The 26,723-nt window shown below is 51.9% G+C and overlaps 1 protein-coding gene across 2 annotated transcripts in view; it reads right to left on the bottom strand.

The window, feature by feature from the left end:
- Window positions 1-10,954: 10,954 nt before the first annotated feature.
- Window positions 10,955-26,723, bottom strand: part of LOC135905323 (high-affinity choline transporter 1-like) — a 30,329-nt gene continuing 14,560 nt past the window's right edge. The window contains exons 4-10 of one of the 2 annotated variants that reach the window (XM_070536103.1): window positions 22,665-22,813; window positions 22,010-22,159; window positions 21,369-21,498; window positions 20,629-20,846; window positions 18,033-18,745; window positions 11,171-11,329; window positions 10,955-11,116 (exon numbers count right to left, since the gene is read on the bottom strand). In XM_070536103.1, coding sequence (XP_070392204.1) covers window positions 11,047-11,116; window positions 11,171-11,329; window positions 18,033-18,745; window positions 20,629-20,846; window positions 21,369-21,498; window positions 22,010-22,159; window positions 22,665-22,813 — 1,589 coding nt within the window. In that variant the 3' untranslated portion in view covers window positions 10,955-11,046. Of the gene's footprint in view, window positions 11,330-18,032; window positions 18,746-20,628; window positions 20,847-21,368; window positions 21,499-22,009; window positions 22,160-22,664; window positions 22,814-26,723 lie in introns of both variants that reach the window. The other variant, XM_065436353.2, reaches the window with a different exon arrangement.

The raw sequence follows: 26,723 nt of genomic DNA, 5'->3' as shown, positions 1-26,723 counted from the left end.
GTCAGCCGCAGTAACCGGTGGAACCCACTATTATGCTCGCCAACGTAGTCTTTTACCTCGGTGGCATACCTAGAGTTAGGTATCGCACGCACGAAGATGAGCTCACCAGTTGGGATTCACTTAAAACACAGCTTCGAGACTTGTTCGGCAATCCCTACGGTCACCAACTTGCCGCGCAGACGGCGCTTTCCGGCCGTGTGCAGACGTCAACAGAGCCCTGTGTCACGTACATTCAGGACGTCTTGGCTCTGTGCCGCAAAGTTGACACCCACATGACTGAGTCCGACAAGGTTGCCCACATCCTCAAAGGCAGTGCCGATGACGCCTTCAACTTGCTCGTTTGCAACAACGTAGGGATGGTGGATGCTGTTATAAAAGAGTGCCGCCGCCTGGAACTCGCTAAAAGCCGACCTATTGACCAGCATTTTCCCCGTCTGCCCAACACCCCAGCGACATCTTCCTGTGCCGACACTCCTCGTCCCAACAACACTGCCGATGTTACCAGGATCGTCCGGCGTGAGATCTAGGCCGCCTATCCGGCTGCCTTCGACTCCAGTCCCACCAACACATCTGCAGTCACGGTCTCACTGATCCAGGCAGTTGTCCGCCAAGAGTTCGAAAACATGGGTATTCACACCATCTGCTCGGTCCATCGTCCTGATACCCACCCGGCTTCTTCGATTCCGCCCCGTCCCGCATCGTCTTACCCACCGCGTTTCCGCAACCCATCTGAATGGCGCACTGCTGACGACAAGCCAATTTGCTTCCACTGCCATCGAATCGGGCACATTTCTCGGCACTGTCGCAGTCGCAGGAGTTCCCCGACCCGGCCTACTTATACTGCCTACTCTCGCCCCCCAGGTGGCCCTTCTCGTCCCTTTGCCGCACGCTCCGATAACGCCGCCGCTGATTCTCCGGCACCGAACCGCTCCATTTCTCGTTCGCCTTCGCCCCAACGACCACAATATCGCTCTCCCCAGGCCCGTCACTCCTATTCGCCGACTACCTTCGGACGCCGCTCCCAGCCGGAAAGCTAGACGATGCAGCGCCTCGAGGTGACGCTATGGTGGCTAGCCCCTCTAGCCACCATAGTGACGCTGCATTGCTCCCTACGCCGCCAAATCCTCTATTGACATTGCCCACTCATCTGAACCTTCTTTACGTGCAAGTCGACAGTGTTTCTGTGTCTGCACTCATAGACACTGGCGCGCATTTGTTCGTAATGAGCGCTGACCTTCGTAACCGGCTCAAGAAAATTATCACGCCCACCACGACGCCTGTTGTCCGTGTCGCCGATGGCGGAATAGCCTCCGTAATTGGTATGTGTGCCGCCCGCGTCTCCTTCGCCGACCGCTCTACAATCGTGCTATTCACAGTCATCGCTCACTGTCCCCACGACATCATCCTCGGCTTAGACTTCCTCTCCGCACATTCTGCTCTCATCGATTGCTCCGCCAGTACTCTCCGCCTCGACCTGCCTGTTGTGGATCCCGCTGAACAACACCCTACTCGCCTCAGTTCCGTCAACTTCGTTCGCTTGCCACCTTCGACACTGACTTACGTTGACTTCGTGTCATCCCCACCAGTCTCCGACGGTCACTACATCGCGGCTCCTATGCAAGACGTCCTCCTTACACACGGGATCACAGTACCTCACACAGTTTTATCTATTACGGCGAATTGCGTCTGCCTGCCAGTGGTCAATTTTGGCTTGACGACACAAGTGCTGCCACGCGGGATGTCCCTGGCCCAACTTTGCTCATTCGAGGATCACTCTGTAGCATCGATTTCAGTAGACGACAATTCATCCGATCCTCCTCTACCGTCGCAGTCGTTAACTTGTACCATCGCCAATTTACAGAAAATGATTGCACCCGACATGCCTTCCGAGCACGCTCGTGCGCTCTACCGCGTTCTGATTTCCTACCAAGATATTTTTGACTTTAACGATCGTCCTTTGGCCCAAACAACAGCGGTCAAACATCGCATTAATACCGGCGATGCCCCTCCTATTCATTGCCGCACGTATCGAGTATCACCGGCTGAGCGTCAAGTTATTCACACCGAAGTTCGCAAAATGCTTGCCAAGAACATTATTGAACCATCATGTAGTCCATGGGCGTCACCTGTTGTGCTGGTAAAAAAGGATGGCTCATGGCGCTTTTGCGTGGATTATCGGCACCTTAACAGGGTTACCAAAAAGGACGTGTATCCCCTACCTCGGATTGATGACGCCCTTGACTGCCTCCACGGTGCTCGCTATTTCTCCTCTATTGACTTTCACTCCGGCTACTGGCAGATTGCCGTGGACTATCTCGACCGCGAGAAGACTGCCTTTGTAACACCCGACGGTCTTTATCAATTCAAAGTGATGCCGTTCGGTCTATGTAACGCTCCTGCCACTTTTGAACGCATGATGGACTCCGTTCTTCACGGTTTCAAATGGTCCACGTGCCTGTGCTACTTGGACGACGTTATAGTATTCTCCCCATCATTCGCTACGCACCTCGAGCACCTCTCAACACTCCTGGACGTTTTTCGGCGAGCCGGTCTGCAACTCAACGCATCGAAGTGTCAATACGGCCGTCGCCAGATTACCGTCCTTGGACATCTCGTTGACGCGAACGGAGTGCAACCGGACCCAGGCAAGATTCGTGCTGTTACGCACTTCCCTGTTCCAAAGTGTGTCAAGGATGTGCGCAGCTTCATCGGCCTTTGCTCGTACGTCCGCCGCTTCGTGAAAAATTTCGCGGCCATAGCACGACCACTAACCGACCTTTTGAAAAAAGACGCCCCTTTCCAGTGGGGCGATAACGATGCCTCTGCATTCTCGCTTCTAATCGACCTTCTCACAACGCCTCCCGTTCTGGCCCATTTTGATCCTTCTGCACCTACCGAAGTCCGTACTGATGCCAGCGGTCACGGAATTGGCGCAGTACTGGCACAACGCCAGCGTGGCCACGACCGTGTTATCGCTTGCGCCAGCAGGCTCCTCTCGCCCGCGGAGCGCAGCTATTCCATCACTAAGCGTGAGTGTCTGGCCCTAGTTTGGGCGGGTTGCGAAGTTCCGCCCATACTTATATAGCCGACCCTTTTCCGTTGTCACAGACCATCACGTGCTTTGCTGGTTATACTCATTAAAAGACCCTACAGGAAGACTTGGTCGCTGGGCCTTACGCCTCCAAGAATATTCATTCTCTGTCACCTACAAATCTGGCCGACTACTCAAGGACGCTGACTGCCTGTCTCGCTACCCGGTAGACGAGCCTGACGACGCCGACAGTAGTACCGCAGACGGCATTTTCTCTGTGTCTGCCTTCGCTAACATCGCCGATGAGCAGTACCGATACTTATCGCTGCGAGTACTCATCGAGCGTCTGCGCTCTACACCTACCGACGCATCCGTTCGCCGATATGTCGTCTAGGGCGGCATTCTGTACCGAAGGAATTTCCTCCCTGATGGTCCTGATCTTCTTCTCGTCGCGCCAAAACATCTACGACAGACTGTGCTCTTTGAGATGCATGACGCACCCACTGCAGGACATCTTGGGGTAACCCGCACGTACGACCGCGTCCGCCGCCGCTTCTATTGGCCTGCTCTTGCTCGTGGCGTCCGACGCTCTGTTGCTGCCTGTGATCCCTGCCAGCGTCGGAAAACACCTCAGGTACTACCTTCCGGTCATCTCCAGCCGATTACCGTCCCTGTGGAACCGTTCTTTCGTGTCGGATTAGACCTCCTCGGTCCCTTTCCCACGTCATCCTTTGGGAAAAAATGGGTAGCCGTCGCATCCGATTACGCCACCCGATACGCTATCACGTGGGCTCTCCCTACCAGTTGCGCCACTGACGTCGCGGACTTTCTCTTGCGTTACATTATCTTAGTGCATGGCGCCACATCGCAGCTGCTTACTGACCATGGTCGTAACTTCTTCTCGAAAGTTGTCGCCGACATTGTGCGTTCCTGCTCTATTCAACACAAGCTGACTACCTCATACCATCCTCAAATCAACGGCCTGACAGAGCGGGTAAACCGTACTCTTACCGACATGCTGTCCAAGTACATTTCGAAGGACCACCACGACTGGGAGGTTGCCCTTCCTTACGTCACATTTGCTTATAAGTCTTCCCGGCACGGCACCGCCGGAGTTTCTCCATTTTATCTACTCTACGGTCGCGAACCGACCTTGCCCCTTGACACGGTTCTTCCTCCTTCTGCGACCTCAACAACCGAGTATGCGCGCGATGCTATCGCCCTCGCCGACCACGCACGCCAGGTTGCCCGTGCTCAACTGACGGACTCGCAAACGACGCAGCAGCGTCAGTACAACGCCCGCCACCATGACGTACAGTTTTCGCCTGGTGCACTCGTGCTCCTGTGGTCGCCCTCTCGTCACGTCGGACTTTCAGAAAAGCTCCTTTCGCGATACCCAGGGACTACCGCGTGCTGCGCCAGGTGACGCTTGTGACGTACGAAATTGCTCCTGTGATCTCAACCTCGTCATCTACTCTGGCTTCTAGTGATGTCCTGCACGTCAGTAGGCTCAAGACTACTACATTGCTTCAGACTCCTGCCATTAGTCGCTCTGGGACGGCGCTTTTCCAGCCGGGGGTAGTGCTATGGGATGGTATTTCCAATCACGAAGAGCCGAGCAGTAAGAAGACGACGACGACGATTAGAAGCTGGCGCGGGCTGTTGCCTCTTGGCCAAGCGCACCGTATTTTCTTGTAAATATACTTGTACATAGCTTTTCGTCTGCGTCTTCCTACGTAACAATATCATAAGAAGCCAACAAACACTGACACCAAGGAGAGCATAGGGGAAATTACTTGTGCCTAATAAATGAAACGATAAATTAATGGAAATTAAAGTGGATGAAGAACCAACGTGCCGCAAGTGGGAACCGAACGCAGAACCTTCGCATTTCGCGTGCGATGCTCTACCACTGGAGCTACCGCGGCGTGGTTTTCCCGTCAACTTTCTTGGATATTTATGAGTCCTAGTAGAACCCTGGGAGTGTTAGCAAGCGTCACCACCCACAGACCTTGGCGGCGGACGTGGAACGTCCTCTTTGCCGCAGGCTTCACGAGAACGTGATCTTTTCTGGTGTAGGCACCTGGTCAATAAACCCACGTATCCTCATTCCAGGACTCTACTGGGCATGGCTGCTCGATGTACTTCCTGGACGAGAGCTTCCTCTCCCGCCAGGGTATCGCCGGTCAGCTGTACCTCCCACCGCTCAAATGACGTGATGGCGTCATTAAGTGTCGAGGTTGCTTCCGCACCCCCACGATACCAAATTCGCAAACTTTACTACAAATTCGTTCGAGGGATTGCAAGTAGCTGTTGATCACGAGTCCTAGCCCTTCGAATCAGCAGCCCGAGCTCAATTCTCGCGCGGCAGCGGTCGCAGTCCGCACAGCGCCACATGTATATAACCCACTACAATATATATATATATATATATATATATATATATATATATATATATATATATATATATATATATATATATATATATATATATATATATATAACAGGTTGGATGACTGAGTGAGTGAGTGAGTGAATAAACTTTATTGTAGGTCCGGCGAGGACGCGAACTCGTCGCGCACCCGGCTAGTCCCACGTCGGGACCGGCAGGTCTAGCCCACTGGCCCGGTCGCGGGCACGCCGGACAGCCAGGATTTGCTTTTCTAGAGCGGGGCTACGCAGAAGCGAGTCCCACTCCTCCTTGATGAACTTGGGGTATGTCGACCCGCACTCCCAGAGCATGTGGGGTAGAGTGGAGGTCTGGCCGCAGGACGGGCAGGCGTCGTCGCGATACACGTCGGGGTAAGCCTCGTGGAGAGCGGACAGACACGGATATGTGCTGGTCTGTAGGAGCCTAAGCGAAACGGCTTGCGCCCTATTCAACTTGGGGTGAGGGGGTGGAAAGACTCTTCTGGACATGTAGAAATATTTAATAATCTCGTTGTGAGTAGCAGGAGCGTCCCTGTGACCGTAGATAGGAGGGGAGTCAGTGCCCCTTATAGAGGAAGCGCGGTCGGTGAAGTCACGCGCAGCCTCGTGGGCAGACTCATTGAGGTTCGGGGGAGCACCCTCGACCGATCCTACGTGTGCGGGAAACCAGTGAATTGAATGGTCTGCGAGAGCATGTGGACTCGAGCCGCTAAGAAGACGAAGAGCTTCCTTGGCGATGCAACCCTTTTGAAAAGCCCTAACTGCCGTTTTGGAGTCACTATATATTTCGGACCCACGACCGTCTAGCAGGGCGAGGGCGATGGCGACTTGCTCGGCGATTCCGGGGTCTGAAGTGCGAATCGAGGCGCTATTGGAAATGTTTCCGCTCGAGTCGACCACAACGACGGCAAAGGTCTTCCCGTCACTGTACTCCGCAGCGTCGACGAAGCTTGCGCTAATGTCGTGTCGCTTGATCTGTTTGAGGATGGCGGCTGCTCTGGCCTTGCGTCGGCCCTCGTTGTGGACGGGATGGACGTTTCGGGGCACAGGGGCCACTACGAACTTGTCTCGAATGCACCTAGGGATCGGGGTACTGACCATCGAGAATTCCGCAGGGTGGTAACCCAGCTCTTCGAGGATTCGTTTACCTGCCGCTGTGGTGGCCAGGCGACTGAGTTGCGTGCGTTCTTGGGCTTCGGCAATCTCCTCGGCGGTGTTATGTACCCCCAGCTTCAAGAGATCCTTGGTATGGGTCCTGATGGGTAGCCCGAGAGCCCTCTTGACTATTTTGCGGATAAGAACGTTGAGCTTGTCTCGCTCCGCTCTGAGCCAGTTGTGCATGGAAACCGTGTACGTGAGGTGGCAGAGTACGAAGGCATTGATCAGCCTGAGAAGATTGCTTTCCTTCATGCCTCGATGCCGGTTTGCGATTCTGCGAACTAGGCGGAAAGCATTCTCCGTCTTTGCGATAATCCTGCGCAGAGCTGTTCCATTTCCGCCGTTGAATTCGACAAACATGCCCAGGACCCGAATAACGTCGACCCTGGGTATCACCCCCCCGTCACAAGTGCGAAGTCTGATGCTGCTTTCAGAGACTGGTTTCCAATCTTTGGGTCTGCCTCCCTTCTCTTTTCTGTAAAGTAGCAGCTCCGACTTGGCGGGGGAGCATCGAAGTCCGGTGGGGCGGAGATACTCCTCGATCACGTCAATCGCCTCCTGCATGGCTTCTTCGACTCTGCCCTCGCAGCCGCGGGAGCACCATATGGTGATGTCATCGGCGTAAATGGTGTGCTTGACGTCCTCGACGCGGGCCAACCTCTCCGAAAGACCAATCATACAGATGTTAAACAATGTTGGGGAGATGACGGCGCCCTGAGGAGTGCCCCGCCCTCCGAGGGGCACATCTTCGGAGCGGAAGTCTCCAATGCGAAGCTTGGCCTTCCTGTCAGTTAGAAAAGAGCTGACGTAGTTGTGGAATCTGGAACCGAGACCCAGGTCTGAAATGGTCTTGACGATGAAGGTGTGGAGCACGTTGTCGAAAGCCTTCTCGAGATCCAGACCGAGCAGAGCCTTGACGTCTCTGGAACGGCCATCCACAATCTGATGCTTGATTAGTTTCATGGCATCCTGCGTTGAGAGTCCGGCACGGAAGCCGATCATGTTGTAGGTGTAAACCTCGTTGTCTTCGAGGTACCCGTTAAGCCTGTTGAGGACGACGCGCTCCATGACCTTGCCGACGCAGGAGGTCAGAGAAATCGGCCTCAAGTTGTCGATGTTCGGGGCCTTGCCGGGCTTGGGAATGAGCACCGTGCAGGCCGTCTTCCATTCTGCAGGTACAATGCCGCTCTTCCAGGACTCGTTTATCTTGTCGGTCAGAAAGACAATCGACGTGTCGTCGAGGTTCCTCAACATTCTGTTGGTGACTCCGTCCGGACCCGGCGCAGACTTGCGGTTGAGCGCGAAGATGGCCTGTCTGACCTCGGCAATGGAGAAGTCTTCATCCAGCTCGGGTCGTGGAGGGCCTCGGTAGTGCGGGAGTTGGGTCGACGGATCTCCGTCGCGATGGACAGGCAGGTACTTCTGTACGAGTTTTGCGACGAGTTCATCGACCGTGTTAGACCTGGTGGCTTCGTGAAGGGCCCGGGCCAAAGTATGCCTTTGATTTGACTTCGAGCCGCTTTCATCCAGAAGGTGCTTCAGCATACCCCAGGATTTGCCGTTGCGCATCTGTCCGTCGATGGATTCGCAGAGCTCGTCCCACTGCTGCTGGCATAGCGCCTTGCAGTGGTCTTCGATGACCTTGTTGAGCTCCGAAATCTTCTTTCGGAGTCTGCGATTGAGCCTTTGACCCTTCCATCGGCGGAGCATGGCGGTTTTGGCCTCGATCAGGTGGGCTAGTCTGCTGTCCATCCGCTCGACGTTGAGATCTGTTTCCACTTTCTTGGTGGCCGCGGAAGCGTCGGTCCGGATGCCTTCACACCATTCTTCGAGAGTGGCAGGTGCCCTGGCTCTCCCGGGCTCATCACGAATCCTGCGAAAATGGTCCCAATCTATGAACGTGAATTCCCTAACCCTACTCCGAGACACCTTGAAGTTGGTCTCGAGAATGTAGTGGTCGCTGCCAAACTCCATGGCGGTGTTCTCCCAACCCACGTCCTCGACGTTCCTCACGAAGGCGAGGTCGGGTGTCGAGTCCCGGGTGATGGAGTTGCCAATGCGCGTAGGGAAATCCTTGTCAGTGACCAGAGTGAGGTCCATCTCGTTCGCGTCTTGCCACAGGTTTCGCCCCTTGGTAGTGTCGTAGACGTAACCCCAGATGCCATATGGTGCGTTGAAGTCGCCGACGACGACGAAGGGTCGAGGGCCGGCCAAGTCGGTCGCCTTCTTGAGAATGGTCTTGAACTGCTGGCGCGAGTCTCTGGGGTTGCTATAGATATTAAGGACGAACACACTGTTTCTGCGCCAGCCCAATGAGACTTTGCTTAATCTCGCTGACTTCTGCAGACAACGCTCCCGATTCACATGTTTGTTTGAGTACTGCCCTGCGTTTGGAGGCTAGTTGCTTTACTTGCATCTTGTAACTGGCAACGCACACAGCGACGAGAACGAAGAGAGTGGACAGGACGAGGCATTTATATATTGTATAGGCGTATTGATATGTTTCAAACAGATATCCGCCGAGGTATCGACGAAACTAGCCGCAGCTACCCCAAATCTGGGTGTGTAACCAGTGAAACCTTCGCTTTAAAAAACAAATCAGAACACCCATTTCTTGTAACCGCAGCCGAGGGCTATGTTCAATCAATTCATAGCTGGTGCTTAAGCGTGGAGTGCCCCCATCATACGCTTTGTAGAGCTTGAATTCAGCCAATCTTACAAATCCAGCGGCAGCTGGAAACGCCGATAATGCAGCTTATTCGCTTTCAACTTGTTAGCGTTTGAAGTTATGGCGATAGTACGTGGTGAATGCGTTTTGTACTTAGCTGCAGACTCATAGTTCTCTAGCAGATCGTCACAGTGCCACAGTGCATACAACTCCACCTATAATTTCCATATTTGCCAATGCGGTAACACTAAAACGCAATTCGTCTGCAACAGCATATGTATTTATCTAAACTTGCCCGAGGCGCAGGGTTGCCAACAAAAGTCCTTCTTTTGAGTACTGCACGTGTGACATTGCAATCACAACATGCCTCTTAGAGTCACTAATTTAAACTTTATAGAGTGAAGCAGAAGAAACATAACCAAAAAGAACTGTCCGGCAGTTTTTGCTGTATGGCCTGAGGTGACGCCAATGCTATGATGATTGGTCGCTTAATCCGATACCGCAGTGGGACGCTGGCTATCGTGAAACCAAAAGCCATTTAAATTAACCTACGTGTTCGACTCATTTGTGCAAGCTTGCAAATTAAATGGTTCGTGACAGTGCGCGCCTCACAGCGGTACGAGGCAGCGAGCGTGGGCAATGCGGATTTAGGCAGATATGCAACAGTGTACACGATACGCTGCGTTCCCTGGCGATGTTTTGTCGGAAGCAACTTGTGGCAGCAAGATGGCGTCGAAGAAAAACGAAGAGCCGTATGAAAGGGAAAGAATAAGCCTTTATTCCAGTGAAAAATTGCGTAAGCGATTTTAAGAATCATTTAACTGACTCGCTAATGAACATGTGTGTGAGACGGAAAGGTGAATATATTCTATCGCAACGATGCGGAAAGGTGAGTATCTTCTATCGCAAGGATGCGGAAATCTCAAAAGCAGGTGAATACTGTCTTTCGCGAACATTTGAAGCCTAAGAACAACCGAATATTGGCGAATAGGTGCGACATTGGAATATCACCTTTCACACAGCACTAGAAAATTAAGAAAATTATCGTTGCATATCACTGAAACATGAATTGATAACTTTTAAAACAAACTGGGTCGGGGCACGTTATCATGCAACAAAGCCTAATTTCATCACTCGTCTTGTTCCGCTTACACGTCCTTAGTTCAAGAGCCATTGCGCCTTTCTGTGCTGCGCTAGCACCGTAAATTTGTGCAAATGAAAATTCTAGCAGCCGCGCCTCCTTCCGTGCATATCCGTTGTTCTCAGCCCATGAGCTATAGTGTTCACACCCGATAACTACGCCCCGAAAAAGTAAGCAGCGAATTTCTGTCCGTCCCGCCTCGTCAACCCTGAACAATTAGCATATTCTGCGTGTCCAGACAAAGAAGCATCACTGACGCTTGCAAACAGGAACACTGCCGGCGAGCAGCGACAGCACCGTTAACGCCTTACACCACACAAACTAACTTTGTGGACATGCGGCCTCACCATGGCCCCTCTCGTGTACGCATCGGTCGCCTTCGGACACCTCTATGAAACGTGTTACGGCTGCGCATACCTTGCAGCTACTTGCGTGCATCCTCTTGGAAATTTAGCTCTACAGCGCTCGAAGTGTACTACAAAGCGCGGTTAAGAGTCGGCTGCGTGCATAAATACCCAAGTCGAACTGGCTCCCAAGGGACGAGTGCATTTTCTATTTATCATTGCCACCACGACCAACGTGGCGTTCGCAGCGGATGCGGCGGTACTATAGGGCAGCTCAGTGGTGCTCCACCAAGGTTGTGGTCTCGTGCGCGGCCAACCGTTGCGTGGTCTCGTGCGCGGCCGACCGTTGCGTGGTCTCGTGCGTGGGCGACGATTGCGTGGTGTTCCGCGGGGCCGACGGTTTCCGTGGCTTCGAGGTGTCGCTTTGCGACGACTTGCGCGACTCCTGGCTGGAGCGGCGGTGCTTCTTGCGCTTGCGCTTGGCCGATGTAACGTTCGGGTCCTTGCTGACGTCGGCCTTCGCTGGTGCACCGTGACTCTTGAACGTCATTTCCGTTCTGCAAGACACACCCATTGCGGAGACGCTCAATTGTAAGGAGGGGAGACAAAAAGCAAGGCGAGTCGAGGCAGGGAGGTCGACCCTGAAGAGCGCGCACAGCGGAATAGGCACACGAGGGCTACTTAACCGGTCACTCAGGCAGTTGCACTTGATCTGCACATTTGTACGAATATTTCACGCCATTGAGGGGTGTGGCCGCTGTCGCAGTATTTTGGTCTCAGGAAATGGTACGGAGTCTTGTTTCAGGAAATCAAAGGCGCAATGTAGGCGCGGAGAAAGAGACCAGTGGATGTCTTGGTTCGCCTCTACTTTGGCGCCTTTCATTGCCGGAAATATGACACCTGCAGTCACTAGCTGATACCAAGATTCTACGGAGTTTAGCTAGTTTAAATAAGCTGTCACGGCAAAGAGGCCTCATTAAAAATGTCGTGCTGAGAGCAAGGACACAGCAAGTGTTCGATAGTTTCTCCGATCTACAAGCATCGCACGTTGGTTCCTAGGAGAAAATGGAGACTGTATGCAAGAGCATGAATAACTCTACAAGAATAGCTATCGATTACAAGAGAAACACGAAAGCTCAGGTACACACAAACCGAATACTCAAGAAAGGATGGCGCAAACACACAGGGATGAGAAAGAAAAACACGTACGAGCATCATTCATTTTTTTTTCTCGCCAACGTGTGTTCGCGCCATTCTTTCGTGATTATGGAATACCAACACGCCCAGCACTCAGTACTTCTAAGGCAAATTGAAGCAAGTCGTACATCAAAGACAACCAAGCTATACTCAAAAGAGGCGCAAAGGAAAGTTGTGCAAAAGAACCATACGAGATATTGGCGGAAATCGAAAGAAATGAAAACCGACTCATACTTTGTCAACCGCTTCGACAAATCCGGTGCAACTCCTCCGTCACCCCACGCTTTCCTTTCCATACTTTGGCGTACTACTGCCCCATAGATGAGGTGCACGTAAACAGGGTTTAAAATGCCATAGATACAGGTCCTCGCTTCTCCGAAGCTCCACTGTTCTAAGGTCGAGCCGTGTCCGCTATATCGAGTGAACAAATATTGTGTGGACAGAAAGCTCACAATGAAGGGCAATACAAACTCTGCAAGGTAAGCAGGTTGTCTGCGGCAACTGTCGCGTCCGCGGTCACCGCAAACTAGATTTCACTACCTCACCTACCAAAAGAGGGACCGCTTACTTAATCACCGCGCTCAATCACCGCGCTCTAAATGACACTTGAAGGGAAACATTAAATCAAGTTTAGACCTGATAAGCTATTTCAAAGCTCTATTTTCGTTATTTCGCGGCAATATGTTGATCATTCGGAGAGAAAGTTAAGGTTGAAGTACCGTGCCATTTTTGTTTTTTTCGCGTCGATAACATAGCGCTGATGGGTCAGTGTGACGTCATGGATATTAGTTTCTTTTTTATATTTGGCTGCCGTGGCTCTGTGAAGGCTCCCAAAACTTGCCAATTGTAGTTTCTGCCTCATTTATTATACAATGCACTCCGCTTTTGTCGATAACAAATGAAGGCGCCGCCCATCTGTGAAGTCACGGAGCGAGCTAGTGCGGAAACTTCCAGGCGGCGTCGCCACCAGCCTTTCAGTTTCGCGCTTTTTTCGGCTTACTGATCCTTTATTCGTGGTGAGGTTAGAGTAACTTTTCGGTCACGAAGTGTCTAAGACTACGTCGGACCTTCGCGCTACCTACAAAGTACAGTCGCTAGAAAACATTCAAAGCTCCTTCTCACACAGGCTGACTAGCCCGTCATAAAATATGCTATGTGAAATCCTGCGCACACAAGCGAGAAAATCTACGAGTCCTAGCACCTTTCGACAGCCATCATTGCCATAGTGCGGTGTAGGGTTAATAACGAGAAAAAGTCATAAAAAAGTGGCTCTAGCTCGAAGAACTCATAGAAGCCCATACGATAGCGCAATATGAAAGACTCTCACAAACACCTACTGGCAGACACATACTTAACAAGCTTAAAGTAACATACGCATCACAGTATGGCACTAAAGTAGACATTCCCCACGACATAAGAAAGCAGCTTATTATCCCACCGCTACCCAAAAACATGCATCCTGAACACCACAGGTAAAGGCGGGAGGAAAGGGCAAGAGCTATACAGAGGAGATTCCAACGCTCTCAGGACGTGGTGTACGTCGACGCGGCAGAGTACACGACTACTCAGAATATGTGTATCGTTGCAGTGAACTCGCAAGGTGAGCGTAAGGTCAGCGGATCTATTAAAACTAACAGAGCCGAGGTGGCTGAGGAATCGGCCATTGCTCTCGCAATGGCTTCCACACTGGCCACGATAATAGTCAGTGATTCTAAAACCGCCATTTTAAATTACGCAAAGGGACGCATCTCGCCGGAATCACAACGTATCCTGGCAAACTTTCGCGGTGAGCGGGTGGTCCATATCATCTGGGCACCTGCGCACTCCTCTCTCCCCGGCAATGAGGCGGCCGACACCGTGGCTCGAGGACTCACAAACCGAGCCACCGGGGCGCCGCGGTTGGGGCTGACAGGGGACCGGATGGTTGGCTACAGGGAGATAACTAATCATTACAGATTGGGGAGGGTGCGTTTTCCTCCCGCACACCCATCACTTAATAAGCAGCAGGCGGTGGCATGGCGCCTCCTTCAAACAAATACATATCCGAACCCGGTGTCTTATAATCATTATTACCCAGACCAATATTCGGCCAATTGTAAACTTTGTCAAGAAAGGGCGGACCTGGATCACATTATCTGGGCCTGCCCTCGGGCGCCACGACAGGGCCGAAAAATTCAGGACCGGAAGCAGTGGGAGACCGTGTTGCTCAGCTCGGCCCCCGAAGACCAACTTTTGGCTGTCCAGCAGGCCGAGGATGCCGCTAGAGCTCAAGGGCTTCTGGCCGCCATCTAGGCGGGGTTGGCCCCCCCACGAATCTGCCGGCTATATAAATAAAAGTTATTTCTCTCTCTCTCTCTAGGTGTTAAATATGACAAAGCATAAAAAGCCAGAGCAATGCACGTGAACTGCAGAATAACCGGTCTTTCAAAACGCCAAATTTAACAAAAGTAATGCGACAAAGGCCCAATCAATTTTGAGTCTGCGGTTAATAAAAAAACTCGCAGTTTCGTCCGAAAGGCGAAGCACTGATTGCGACCGCAAATTGGACACCTATGCAAAGTAAGGCTGGTAGTTTTATAAGCTGCATAAACTGCTGTAACTAACTGCGCATGTTGTGACGCGTGCACAGGCAAATACGAACACATCTGACTCGATGACCACAGACACAAGTTGTCCAAACACTGGCGTGATGTATTGCGGCAGCAGCGGCGAGCGAATTCACCTTCGTACTTCATCTCTCTTCACTGAGAACTAGGCACGCGAGAACACAGCGTACACAAAGCCATCACCTATCTCGGATCACCTAGCCTTCGAACCAACCGCAGACTGCCTCCAAGATAGGGCGCTGTCGACCACGCCCAGCCACCTCAGCCACGGTGTAGAAGAGCAGATGCGCGCTTACGCCCCCCCCCCCCGCCCCCCCCCCTCTTTCTAGCACGCGCACATCTCCCAGCTCCGCCCCCCCCCCCTCTTGAGCTCACGAGAAGACGGGGCGAACCCTCCCTGCTTCTTCCGTATAGCGCGCGCGAGAAGCCGCCGCCGCATTGAACCGCTAGCCTTCGCGGCTCACCCTCACAAGCTTTCTCTCGCATCTACAGCAAAGCGTGTCGACGCAATCTACCCGAACTTGGACGTTATACCGATTACGGCGACGCCGTCGCCATCAACGGAAATTTGCCTTGACCGTGCTTATAATTGCTACGGCAACACAATTCAAAAAACGGTTCGGCAAGTTCCAGCGGTAGCGTCGCTGACTCCCATGTTGTGAGCCGGTGTTCGAGACCCTGTGGTGCCTACTTTGTTGTTTCGTAAGTATTAAAAAAAATGGCCCTTATTTTGCGGAGTTTCTCTAGCACGGCGAAAGTCTTTTTGCCACTTAGATCTCTTAATTGCAAATGACAGCAATCAGCACGTCCTCATTGCCGCTCGAAAGCCAGAACTTTTGCAACGCCGGGTCCCGCGTATAAGCGCTTTTACTGCTCCGTTTGTGCACTACGTTATGCTGGTGTTTTTAAATGTGCTTTGTAGCGAACGTAATAACGGCGCATTAAAGTTACTCAATCGCGTGACCTGACGATGGGTGTGACTGTCCGGCAGTGGTGAGGACGCATTGCTTCCTGTCATCTTGTCTTGCAAGATGCAAGTGGCGAAAAAGGCTTTCACCAGGTCAAGCAATATTGGAGTAAAGAGAAACGAAAGGAAATGAATATTTGTGAATTGATATCCCACAAGCTACCCAGCGCAGTTTACCGCAACGCTATAACAGAACAGCCAGCCGTGCGGGGGAAACAATAAAAGAACCAGAAAGCTCGCCCCCCCTCGCCTTCGCGCACAGCGTTTCCCAGTGGAGATGTCATCGCATAAGCTGCAGTTGCCGCTTCGCAACAGCTGCAGCTTATGCTAGTGTTGTGTTAGTGTTGTGCTAGTGCCTGTGCTGTGTTGTATTGCTACTGTGTTCTTCAACGTCACCACCACTTGACATTATTCAGCGGCGACAGAAACAGACGTCAGTATGCAATATAGGGCGTCGTGCTCACGCCATAGGCAGGCCGCAGTGGTTCCTGCCCAAAGCGAGCTACGTACAGTTAGGACTCCTGAAGAGCAGCGCGAACAGGATGATCGACGAAAGGAACAACAACGTCAATCTGCACGACGGCTTCGCTCTCAGGCTCGGCAGCACCCAGTACAAGGTTCCGTCTAATTAGTGTATAGGATCAAGTGACACCACAGCTTCACTGGCCAACCGCTTTGGCAGCGTGACTTCGAGCCCATTTTGTTTGAAACCGAATTATGTTACACCATATTGAACACAAACAGTAATTGCATCTTTCCGTAAAAAAGCGAGCCCTCAGCCACGTTGACACTGAGCACCATCGAAGCGAGCTACTGAATCTATACTCTTGCCGGCCGGCAAGAATATGCCGGCCGAGGACTGCCTCGGCCGGCCAAGAAATGCCGGCCGAGGCAGCCGCATTTCGATGGAGGGTGAAATGCAAAATCCAGTGTACGGTGTATTGGGCGCACGTTGAAGAATCCCAGAGGGTCAAAATCAATCTGGAGTCTCTTAATACGGCGTGCCTCATAATCAAATCATGATTTTGGCGTGTAAAATACCAGAGTTTATTTCAATTTCTTCGGATGAAAAAACAAGTGAGCGGGAATTTTTCGGGAGTAGCACGTTGCTATGCATAATCTCAATTAGGCGCAAGTGTGTAGGCACAAGCGTTTCTTCGCCAAGAAACGCAAACCGACTCCGTGGTACAGCAGCATTCAGCTTGCGGATTCAGCTTTGCAATATCATGATCTGGACTACATTGCTGTTTCCCAGGCGCACCCTGACGTACTTGTTCATTAATTTTGCTACATCGCTGATTATGTGATTTATGTCAGTGGTAAGAATAGGGATAATTTTGAAATCGGGAGTTGTTATCTTCAGATGTTGCGAATAGTGTCCCTGTGCATATGCTCAGAGTTGCGCCTCTCTTTCCAACGCAGCTCTGAAGAGCAGTGATTTATTTCGGACATTATGTCTAAGATAAACCAAAGTACGCCATCAACAACGTTGAGAATTGAGCTGCAACGGTGTTCCTATAGGTATCTGCCGTAGAACGCAATGAGGCGAATAGAGTCCTTGTATACGTGAGCTATATACAAGAACAATATGAGCACTATTCCAGAGCGCTGGGTTGCGGCGGGGCGCCTAGACTGATCGAGATGTCTTCGAACCGTTCGGATATCTGCGCACGCATCAAGGTTGATCGTAGTCGATCGTTCGTTTGTCCATACGTCCCTTCACTGAGCGCGCACTTTGATCTCGGGAGACGGAACCCACTACAGCGCACTCAGGGTACATAGTTTCCGAGTGTGTGCGCAAAAAGAAAACATGACCGATGATTACGATACTCCCTTCATTTTGCGATATATTGGCTGGCGGAGACAAACAGTCTCGTGTGGCACGTTTCAAACGGAGCGAAGTTTGGAGCCAGTGCCTCACTAATCCGGAGATCGCGAGAGCCTGTTCGTGGTGCCAGTGCTTGGGTGGGATTCACAGCAGCCGCTGCAGACAGACGTTCGCTCATGCAGCGCTTTGTTTTCATACAGACGGCGCGCGCTACTCTGGCGCCATATCGCATATAGCCATCGTAGCCGCACAGGCCGTCTTGCAGGAGCAGTGGTCCCCGTGCCACATACCGCGGACTCACCTCACCATCTGACGCCGCGGTCGAGCGTAGCCCTCCCCACCCCACGGTACCCTGCCCCCCTCCGAAGCGCAGATGAGGTTGCCCACGCGACTGAGGCTGCCCGGGCCGTTGGCAACTTAGCGCATGCAGAGGCCGTATCCCTCCTGTCCTCCTCCGCTTTCCGCCTCACTCATGGTTCTGCGGCACACTCCTCCTGCGCTATCGCATTTCGTGCATCTCCCACTGCACTCCGCGTTCGCTTTCATTCTTCGCGGAACTCGTTCGCTCGGTCACGCCGACGCTCGCCGCAGGAACAGGCGTCTACTAAGAGCTGCGCTCTAAGATAAAGGAAAATAACAAGGCTCTTCGCCGGCTCACTTACGAGTGCTGCGATATGCGGCTGGGAATGTTCTCGACTTTCGACAGCTTGTATTGCGAGGTGCTGTGAGGCGTGATCCCTGCGGCGTCACGAGTCCTAGTGGACACCGACGCTCTACGGCTCGGAATCGCAGACGCTCTACGGCTCGGAATCGCAGACGTCTTCGCCGTGATCGCCGTGAGCACAGACTCGGGAACAACGGGCGGTGGGCCGACAGCGGCAGGCGCCTTCAATTCCGCGCCCTCAACTAAGGGCACCTTGTCGAGCACCTTGGCATCGGGCTGGAAGCAGTTGAACACGTCCCAGTCGAGAGGCGCGCGTCCACCGGCGAAGAGCCACGAGGTGGCGCCGGACACCACCATCAGGGTGAGGAAGCTTATCACCATGGAGAAGGTGCGGAACGGGAAGCGCTGCTCGCCCTGCTCGTAGTCGTAAAAGGGGTACTTGATGAATGGTGGTATCTTGAAAATGGGCTCGCCGCCGCCCGCGCGCAGGAAGCAGCCGACCACGTAGGCGGCGAAGGAGCCGTACGTGTTGACGTGCTCCTTGACGTAGACCACGCACACGAGCTGCGGGAAGAGGATCACGTAGACCAGGTCCGAGGAGAGGTACCACAGGGCATAGACGGAGTCGGCCGTGAGCGCCATGACGGTGGCCAGCGCGCCCACCAGCACAATGGACACGCGCATCACACCGATCACCTCCTTCTCCGTGGCCTGCGAAGCACGGAATGCCAATTGAGCGGACAGTGTAACGACAAGAATTGCATCACGCTGGAAGGGAATATTGCGATTCCAAAGAACACGTATACTCATACTGCACAACAAATCGAAAAAGAAGGTAACATATAGCGCTCCCCTAGTCATATAACCTGTTGCATCTCATCATGGGGCAATACTTACGTTACTGACTTATCCTCTGTTCAACACGTTCAGAATCAAGCAATACATATAATCTTTAGTGGTTTTATGTCTCAGACCCCTACGTTACATTTTACGCATAATGTTTTAACAATGCAGAATCTGAAATGACACAGTGGAATTTTTATGTTTTAGTACGTGTCCGGAAAGCTTCCATTTGCTTTGCTACATCCTGGTTAATTTCGTCATGTTTCATCGACTCTTCTTGTTACATAATATAACTACTTATTACTTAAGCCCACCACTAATTACGGCAAGGTCACTGCACATATTTAACGTGTTCTAATGTGGAATTCATTGCCGGCTGGTATAAAAGACGGTTCTGTTGATTCACTTAAAAAGAATTTGCGTTTACATGGGCTAAAAAGACAGTTAACTTTTCATTATTCTATTTATTTGCAACGTTCTTCTGTATGTTTAGACTTGTAGAATGAATATCGTATTTTTCATAATTCTGGTTGTTCGTAACGTTGTATATATTGAAAGCTGCTCTACAGTGCATGATGTTACAGCTGCTCTACATGTTCTGAATAGCCCGGATCTTGTCCATTGTATAGTTATTTTGGAGGGCAGCTCTTAGGCGCCCATTCCTGCGGCGAGCGTCGGCGTTGTCCCTCGGCGTAACCGAGCGAGCGGGCACAGAGAAAGATGAAAGCGAACGCTGAGCGCAGCGTGAGAAGAAAAGTGCAGTGCCGCGTAAGACTTGCGACGACCGCTACACGATGGCGCCATAGGAGCGGTCCCTCATCTGTTCACCGATGGCATGCGGTGATCGCGTCGCATGATACTATATATTGAAACAACGCGTTGCATGAGCGGAGGCCTGTCTGCTACGGCCGCTGTGAACTGCGCCCACGCGTCACCCACAGGCTGCCTGCCGGAATCTCCCGACTAGCGACGCAGTCGCGTCACGCTTCACTCCACTTTGAACGCGCCGCACGAGACATTGTCCACGCCAGCCAATATATCGCAATATGAAAACGCATATAGAGCTGCTTTTGTATTTCACATTAAGGAGAGTATAGGTGAATCATGGATGAATTTTTTCTTTGACGTAAGCATTACCATGGGGTCTCGCACATTACATCTTTTGACTATGAGACCTCGTTTTGTATTTATCTCTTCTTTGAAATGAATATCTTTAAATTACGAAAATAATAAATAAAACAATCCTTGTATTCTCGATTATCCTCTCGCAAAGACGGTGGCACCACGACTGAGTCGCTGCGTCAAGTCAGGCCCCGCGGTCTCCTCGCAGATATGGCTTCTCTATCTGCAAATATCGGCCAAGGTCAATCCTTTATCTTGTAATAAGGAGCGATAATTCCTTTGGTAAGAATTCTCTCATTTCAAAAGGTACGTACCCATTCCTGTAATAAGTAAGGATAGCCTCCGCCTCCACATATCATAATCCACTACGTCATTATTACGTGATTATTATGGCAATGGTCTTTCATCTGAAATGCACATTCTCTGCTCCAACGTTTCACATTCAGCGAACCCTATAGTGGCAGCTGCAAGTGTGTGCACCCTGTGCCTTCTGCGATGATTACCCGCCGCGGGAAATCCACACTGCGATGTGACGTTCTGCACTATTGGATACAGAACGAAGCTGCACGCTAGCCCACCCCTGTTAGCCAAGTAGAAAAAAAAAGAAAGGGACCGGGCGGAGCACGCACGTTCTGCCTGATGCCGAGTTTGTAGATATTCCAGGCGAACATGGATGCCGCGCTGAGGATGGAGGAGTCCGAAGAGGACATCACCGCCGCGGAGACGGCGCCCAGCCCCATGGCGGAAACGAAGCCGGGCGTCAGGTACTGCAGCACCAGCGGCAACGTCAGCGACGTCGCCCCGCCCGTCAGTGGAACGTCCTTCGTGTAGCCCGCCTGCGTCAAGTCTGCACGCAAGGGCACAGAAAAGAGTTGGCGGTGTGAATACGCGTCGGTGAAGGCGAGCCATGCATGGGGCAAGAACCGATGAGGAACGGAAAATAGCGTTCTCTGCGGCGTATACATAACGTCTGGAATTCCATCTGAGCATGGCAACCTCATGTAACGGTGCAAAGTACGACGATTAAGTTGAGAGAGCCGCCGTGATAACCCCACACAATGGGTCCTGCTATTTCTCCCACGCGCGGTACGTGCCGTGCATTGTGATTGTCACGCATTTCCTGTCACGTCGGTCACCGAGTGGCACATCAATACAGGCTACGTCCATCGGCTATGAATGCCATCTCTCTGCAAGCTTTCCTTGACAGCTAAAGCGTATTTGATACTTCACCGGGAGGGCTCCTCGATGAGACCGAGTTCTGTAGTGCAGTGGTATTGGGGCTTTTTTCTACTCCGTGATTCTGGCAATTAAACGTCACTGGCACTGGCCGCGCACTGTGTTTTGCCCTGCGTAGGATTGCTGCACTCACTGGCCGCCTTGGCGACGGCGCCGATGATGACGGGCGGGATGGCCATGAACAGGCAGCCGAACGCCGCCATGTACGACAGCAGCTCGGCACCCTCGGCCGTGCGGCTCGAGAGAACCCGCTGGAAGTAGACCTGCGTGCGCACCGCGTTGAGTGTGTTGCAGATCGACAGGTAGTAAGGAGAGAGACGGCGGGCCGCTTTTAGCAGGGCAACTTGGTTTAGTCGGAGAACTGTCACGTTGGACAAGCAGCGCTAGAGCAGGCGAGGACTTCACTCGGCCGTTCCTTAGACATGCAGGACATTGCCACATACAACAGGCTTTGGCGCCTGTCCACGTGTCTAGCACAGCGTGTATGCCACTGAGTTCACTTCTGTTAACGCAATATTTTTCCAGCACGCACTGCGAAGATAGGCGACTTTCACGAACGCTAAAGAAAAGCCATTAGCCTCAGGTTCGCAGGTCTACGCACTATTGGAAAGCGGGCTGTGAAAAGTACACGCAGCAACAATATTTTCTGCGGTATGCTAGAGGGTATTTGCCTTTCTATTGCCTCAGGAGGGTAGTGCACTATTCGGGTACAGGCGTAAAGGAGGTCGCTACACGAGTGGTGACAAGTCGGTTCGGGAAGCACGGTCCACCAACCTGCCAGGGCACGCCGCCCATCATGAGAAGCAGCATGTTGTCCCAGTAGGTGCCGAAGTCCTTCCACTCGATGCTGCCCACGAAGTCGTTCCTCGGGTACGAGATCGGGCCGACCGCCTCGTGGAACATGGCGAACGGCACCGACAGCCACTGAGCGAAGAAGGGCAAAGATGCGCCATCAGCCATGTGCCATGTGATCAATGTAGGAAATCGTGATTACACTACTGAAGACTGTGGTACTGAAGTTACATAAACAGGGCAAGAGCGCCTCGGAAAGGCTGGCCAACGTTACAGTAGGTGGACTTATCTTTGTGAAAGGTGCCTTGTCAACCCTCCAACAATGACAAGGCCGCCTTCGAGTAGATAGGTCCACCTATCGAAATGTTAGCCAGCCTTTCTGAGGCACTTTAGCCCTGTTTACATAACTTCAATATCAAGGTGTGAAACTTCAGCTGTCAGCTCCCTCCTTAAATTAGGCTTCTGAAGGGACGTTAGTAAGAAAACAATTCCAGAACGCCATGCCTTAAGGCATGGTCTAGGACTTTATCTAGGACCTTACGAGGTTCTAGATTATGCAGATGCCTCTTACTGTCGTCACACACAGTACCACATATGGATAATGTTGAGCAGGAAAGACAACCAAAGGACCGCATACCAGGCCGAAGAAGATGGCCAGGAGCTGGATGACGTCCGTGTAGGCGACCGAGTACAGGCCGCCCGTGAACGTGTAGAAAAGGGCGATGCACGCCGACGCGACCACCGACTCTGTGCGCTCAAAGTCCATGATGACCTCCACGGTTGCGCCTGCGCAGTGAATAATTGGAAGGCGATTCAACCATCCAGTTGGAAGGGCATCAAAGACAAGGTCTTCCTGAGAAAGTTGGGGGTGACAATGGGCACAGTCATTGCGCACGGCGCTCATAGCGTCAGCGCTCACGTGGGGAGAGTAGGAGGTCAGTAGTTTTTTTTCTTACTGTACATAGTTTAATTCTAGACACTCACGGGAACGCCCCACTTTACACTACACTACTTTCGGTACTGGCCCGCGTTTTCAGATTGCACTGTCTTCGGGATCGGTCTACGAGAAATGCTAGAAACCCTGAAACCAGACCGGAAAAGTGGAGGTGACTCGCTAAGGAAGGCTCTGTCTTCAAAATCTGAACGAGTGTGTCCGAATGAACGATTATTTGTTTTGCTTGGTGCGGAACATGTCGCAATAGTAGGCAGACGCGCCAATGGCATAAGTGGGCTGTGCCGACAACCGCCAGGAGAAACGACAGAAACAGATGCCACGAGCTTAGAGCGTCACGCCTTTAAGAGGGCTCAATACAACACATTGTTAAGCTAGGTATAGTTAAGCTCTATATATATATATATATATATATATATATATATATATATATATATATATATATATATATATATATATATATATATATATATATATATATATATATATATATATACACATATATTGTAGTGGGTCATATGCATGTGGCGGTGTGTGGATTGCCACCGCTTCAACTCGAGACCCGAGGTCGGGCTGCTGATTCGTAGGGCTAGGGCTCGTGATCAAGAGCTACTTGCGATCCCTCGAACGAGCTGCAATAAACCCCATTTCATTTGGTGGAGCTGCTGGGTAACCTCGGAAACTGGAACTCCGAAACCGGACGCTACCGACTGCTTCGACCATGCCTGACGAAACCACCCAGGAAGATGCACCACAGCCTGCGGCTGTCATCGTTTCAGCGTGATCCTTCCATCTTCAGCGGGTCCGATGATCATCACGTGTAGGACTGGTTGTCATCTTACGAACGGGTGACCCAGCTTAACAAGTGGGACGACGTCACCAAGTTGCACAACGTGTGGTTTTACCTAACCGGCTTCGCGAACCTCTGGTTCCGAAACCACGAACACGAGTTTACAAAATGGAGCGCATACAAGACAAGTTTCGCAGAAGTGATCGGGCGCCCTGCTGTGCGCAAGCTTCGCGCCGAACAACGCTTATGGGGGCGTGCGCAACATCACGGTGAAACTTTCACAAGTTACATCGTAGACGTCATTCACCTGTGTAAGCGCGTGAATCCGTCAATGGCAGAAGAAGACGAGATAAAACACATTATGGAAAGCATTGATGAGGACGCCTTTCAAATGTTGCTAGCGAAGGATCCGCGTACCGTGGCCGATGTTATCAATTTGGGTCAAAGTTTTGACGAGCTACGGAAACAACGCATCTTAACTCGGCGCCCACCGTCTACGAAAGATTCGTTAGCAGCATTGGTTATTGGCGACAACCACGCAACTTCGCTGACGCAAATAAAAGAATTTGTCCGCGAGGAGGTCGCTCGACAGCTCTCGATTTTGCCGACAACGGAGAATCCTTCTCAACATTTGGCTCCAGCGATCCGACAGGTAATTCAAGAGCAAGTAATGGAAGCTCTTCCACTTCCGTGTCAGCCGGCTCTCGTGCCCGCGCTTCTGACGTATGGTGAAGCCGTTGTACGGGCGCCTCGTCTGCCGGGGTTCTCTCCTCCGCCTTCAGCGCCTCGCCCGCCGGTGTTCTCTTCTCCGCCTTCGCCTCGCCAGCCGGCGGCTCTCTTTTTCAGTGCACAGCAGCAGGGTACAAATCCTTGGCGCACAGCTGACAACCGCCCATTATGCTATGCCTTCGGTACACCGGGACATGTAGCGCGCTTCTGCCGCCGGCGCTTTCCGGCCTTCGTGGGCACCCCGCAACCACCCAGCTCGGGCTTCCGACCATTCCGTATGCCTCAACGACCACCACCGGAAGTCTACGCTACTGATGACCTACCAGCACCGCAGTCACAGCTCTACGGTAATCGTCGCTCACCTTCCCCTCGTCGGCACTCACTCTCACCCATGCGTCGTAGGCCCAGTGCCAGGACTACGGAGGCGGAAAACTGATTTCCGCAGTTCCCGAGGCACGAAGTGCGTCATTTTCGCCCCGCTAACGTTATTGAAGTGTCCGTTGATGGCATCAAATGTTTCGACCTAGTCGATACAGGTGCTGCTGTATCCGTGATTAGTGAAACGCTTTGTCGTGCATTACGGAAAGTGACCATGATGCCTTCGATACCATTGCTTAGAACACCCAGAGCACAAGTTCAGCCAGTCGCTAGTGCACTGCCAGGTTGCTGATTCGAGACCTCTTGTATTCAATTGATTTCTTTGTGTTAACTTCTTGCTCCCACGATGTGATCCTCGGTTGGGATTTTCTGTCGCGACACCATGCCGTCGTTGACTGTGCACATGCTGAGATTCAGTTCTCCGTTCTGTGCGATTTGCCATCTCACGATTTTCAAGTTCATGATGTTAGCAAGAGCTGTGTAGCTTCAGATACTGGCCTTGCTCCTCACAGTGCTGTTATTTTTTCCTCTTTCATGCGCATTGCTTGCCGAAGCGACGGTCATGTTTGCAACCGCTGCGGCCTTCATTCGGCGCGAGCCTATATTATTTCCTTTCGCACTCCTCACGGTTCACAATGGTGCTGCAGATATACTGATTTCGAACCCGAATTCGTACATTTGGGCTTTGCATTGTGGTGATACTATTGGTACCATCGAGACTGTGGACGCTGACGTTATTGTGCATTTCCCTGTTGCCGACGACGTGGATACTGCCAATGTAACAGCACTGACACTCCATGTGCCAACTAACCAAGTATCACCGGACATTTTTTGTCGCTCTATTGCCGGTGACATCGAGCCGACACAACGTGAACGGCTAATAAATCTATTGAATGATTTTCGCGCCTCTTTTCATTGAAACCAAACATCATTAAGCCGCACAAGTACCGTCTCTCACCACATTGATACGGGACATCACGCACCATTACGCCAGCGTCCGTACCGCGTGTCATCCACCGAGCGTCGTGTCATCACCGAACAAGTTGAAGACATGCTTGAACGTGGTGTTATCAAGCCATCCTGCAGCCCTTGGTAGTCTCCCGTAGTACTCATTGAGAAAAAAGATGGCTCGATTCGTTTCTGTGAGGACTATCGTCGCCTCAACAAGATTACACGAAAAAATGTCTTTCCTCTACCGCGCATAGATGACGCGCTGGATTGTCTACATGGTGCCGAATTCTTTTCTTCTTTGGACTTGCGATCCGGCTATTTGCAAGTGCCAGTGGATGAATCCGTCCGCTCGGAAACAGCTTTCATTACGCCTGATGGCCTGTATGAATTTACAGTAATTCCATTCGGCCTCTGCAATGCTCCCGCGACATTTGAAAGGAGGATGGGCAATATTCTGCGAGGCCTCAAATTGAAAACTTGTCTGTGTTGCATAGACGACGTGGGAGTTTTCTCCAATGACTTCACCACTTACCTCTCTTGTCTACGCGAAGTCCTTACTTGCCTTGCCACCGCCGGCCTTCATCTTAACTTGAAAAAGTGCCACTTCGGAGCCCGCCCGCTGACCATACTTGGCCATGTTGTTTCCAAAGACGGCGACCTTTCCGACCCTGACAAACCTCGTGCTGTCGCAAAATTTCCGCGGCCGACTACAGTGAAAGAGCTCCGCAGTTTTGTCGGTCTTTGCTCTTATTTTCGACACTTTGTGTGCAATTTTGCCTGCATCATCGCTCCCCTGACGAAGCTCATGGCTGGCCCTAGTGACCTTCCCGATTGGACTGCGGCATGTGGCCAAGCCTTCACCACTTTGCTTCCTGCGTCTGCTTACCTCGTCGCCT

This window comes from Dermacentor albipictus, chromosome 3 (assembly GCF_038994185.2).
Source record: "Dermacentor albipictus isolate Rhodes 1998 colony chromosome 3, USDA_Dalb.pri_finalv2, whole genome shotgun sequence".
Taxonomy (NCBI): Eukaryota; Metazoa; Arthropoda; class Arachnida; order Ixodida; family Ixodidae; genus Dermacentor; species Dermacentor albipictus.
This window is presented reverse-complemented; position numbering and strand designations above follow the sequence as displayed.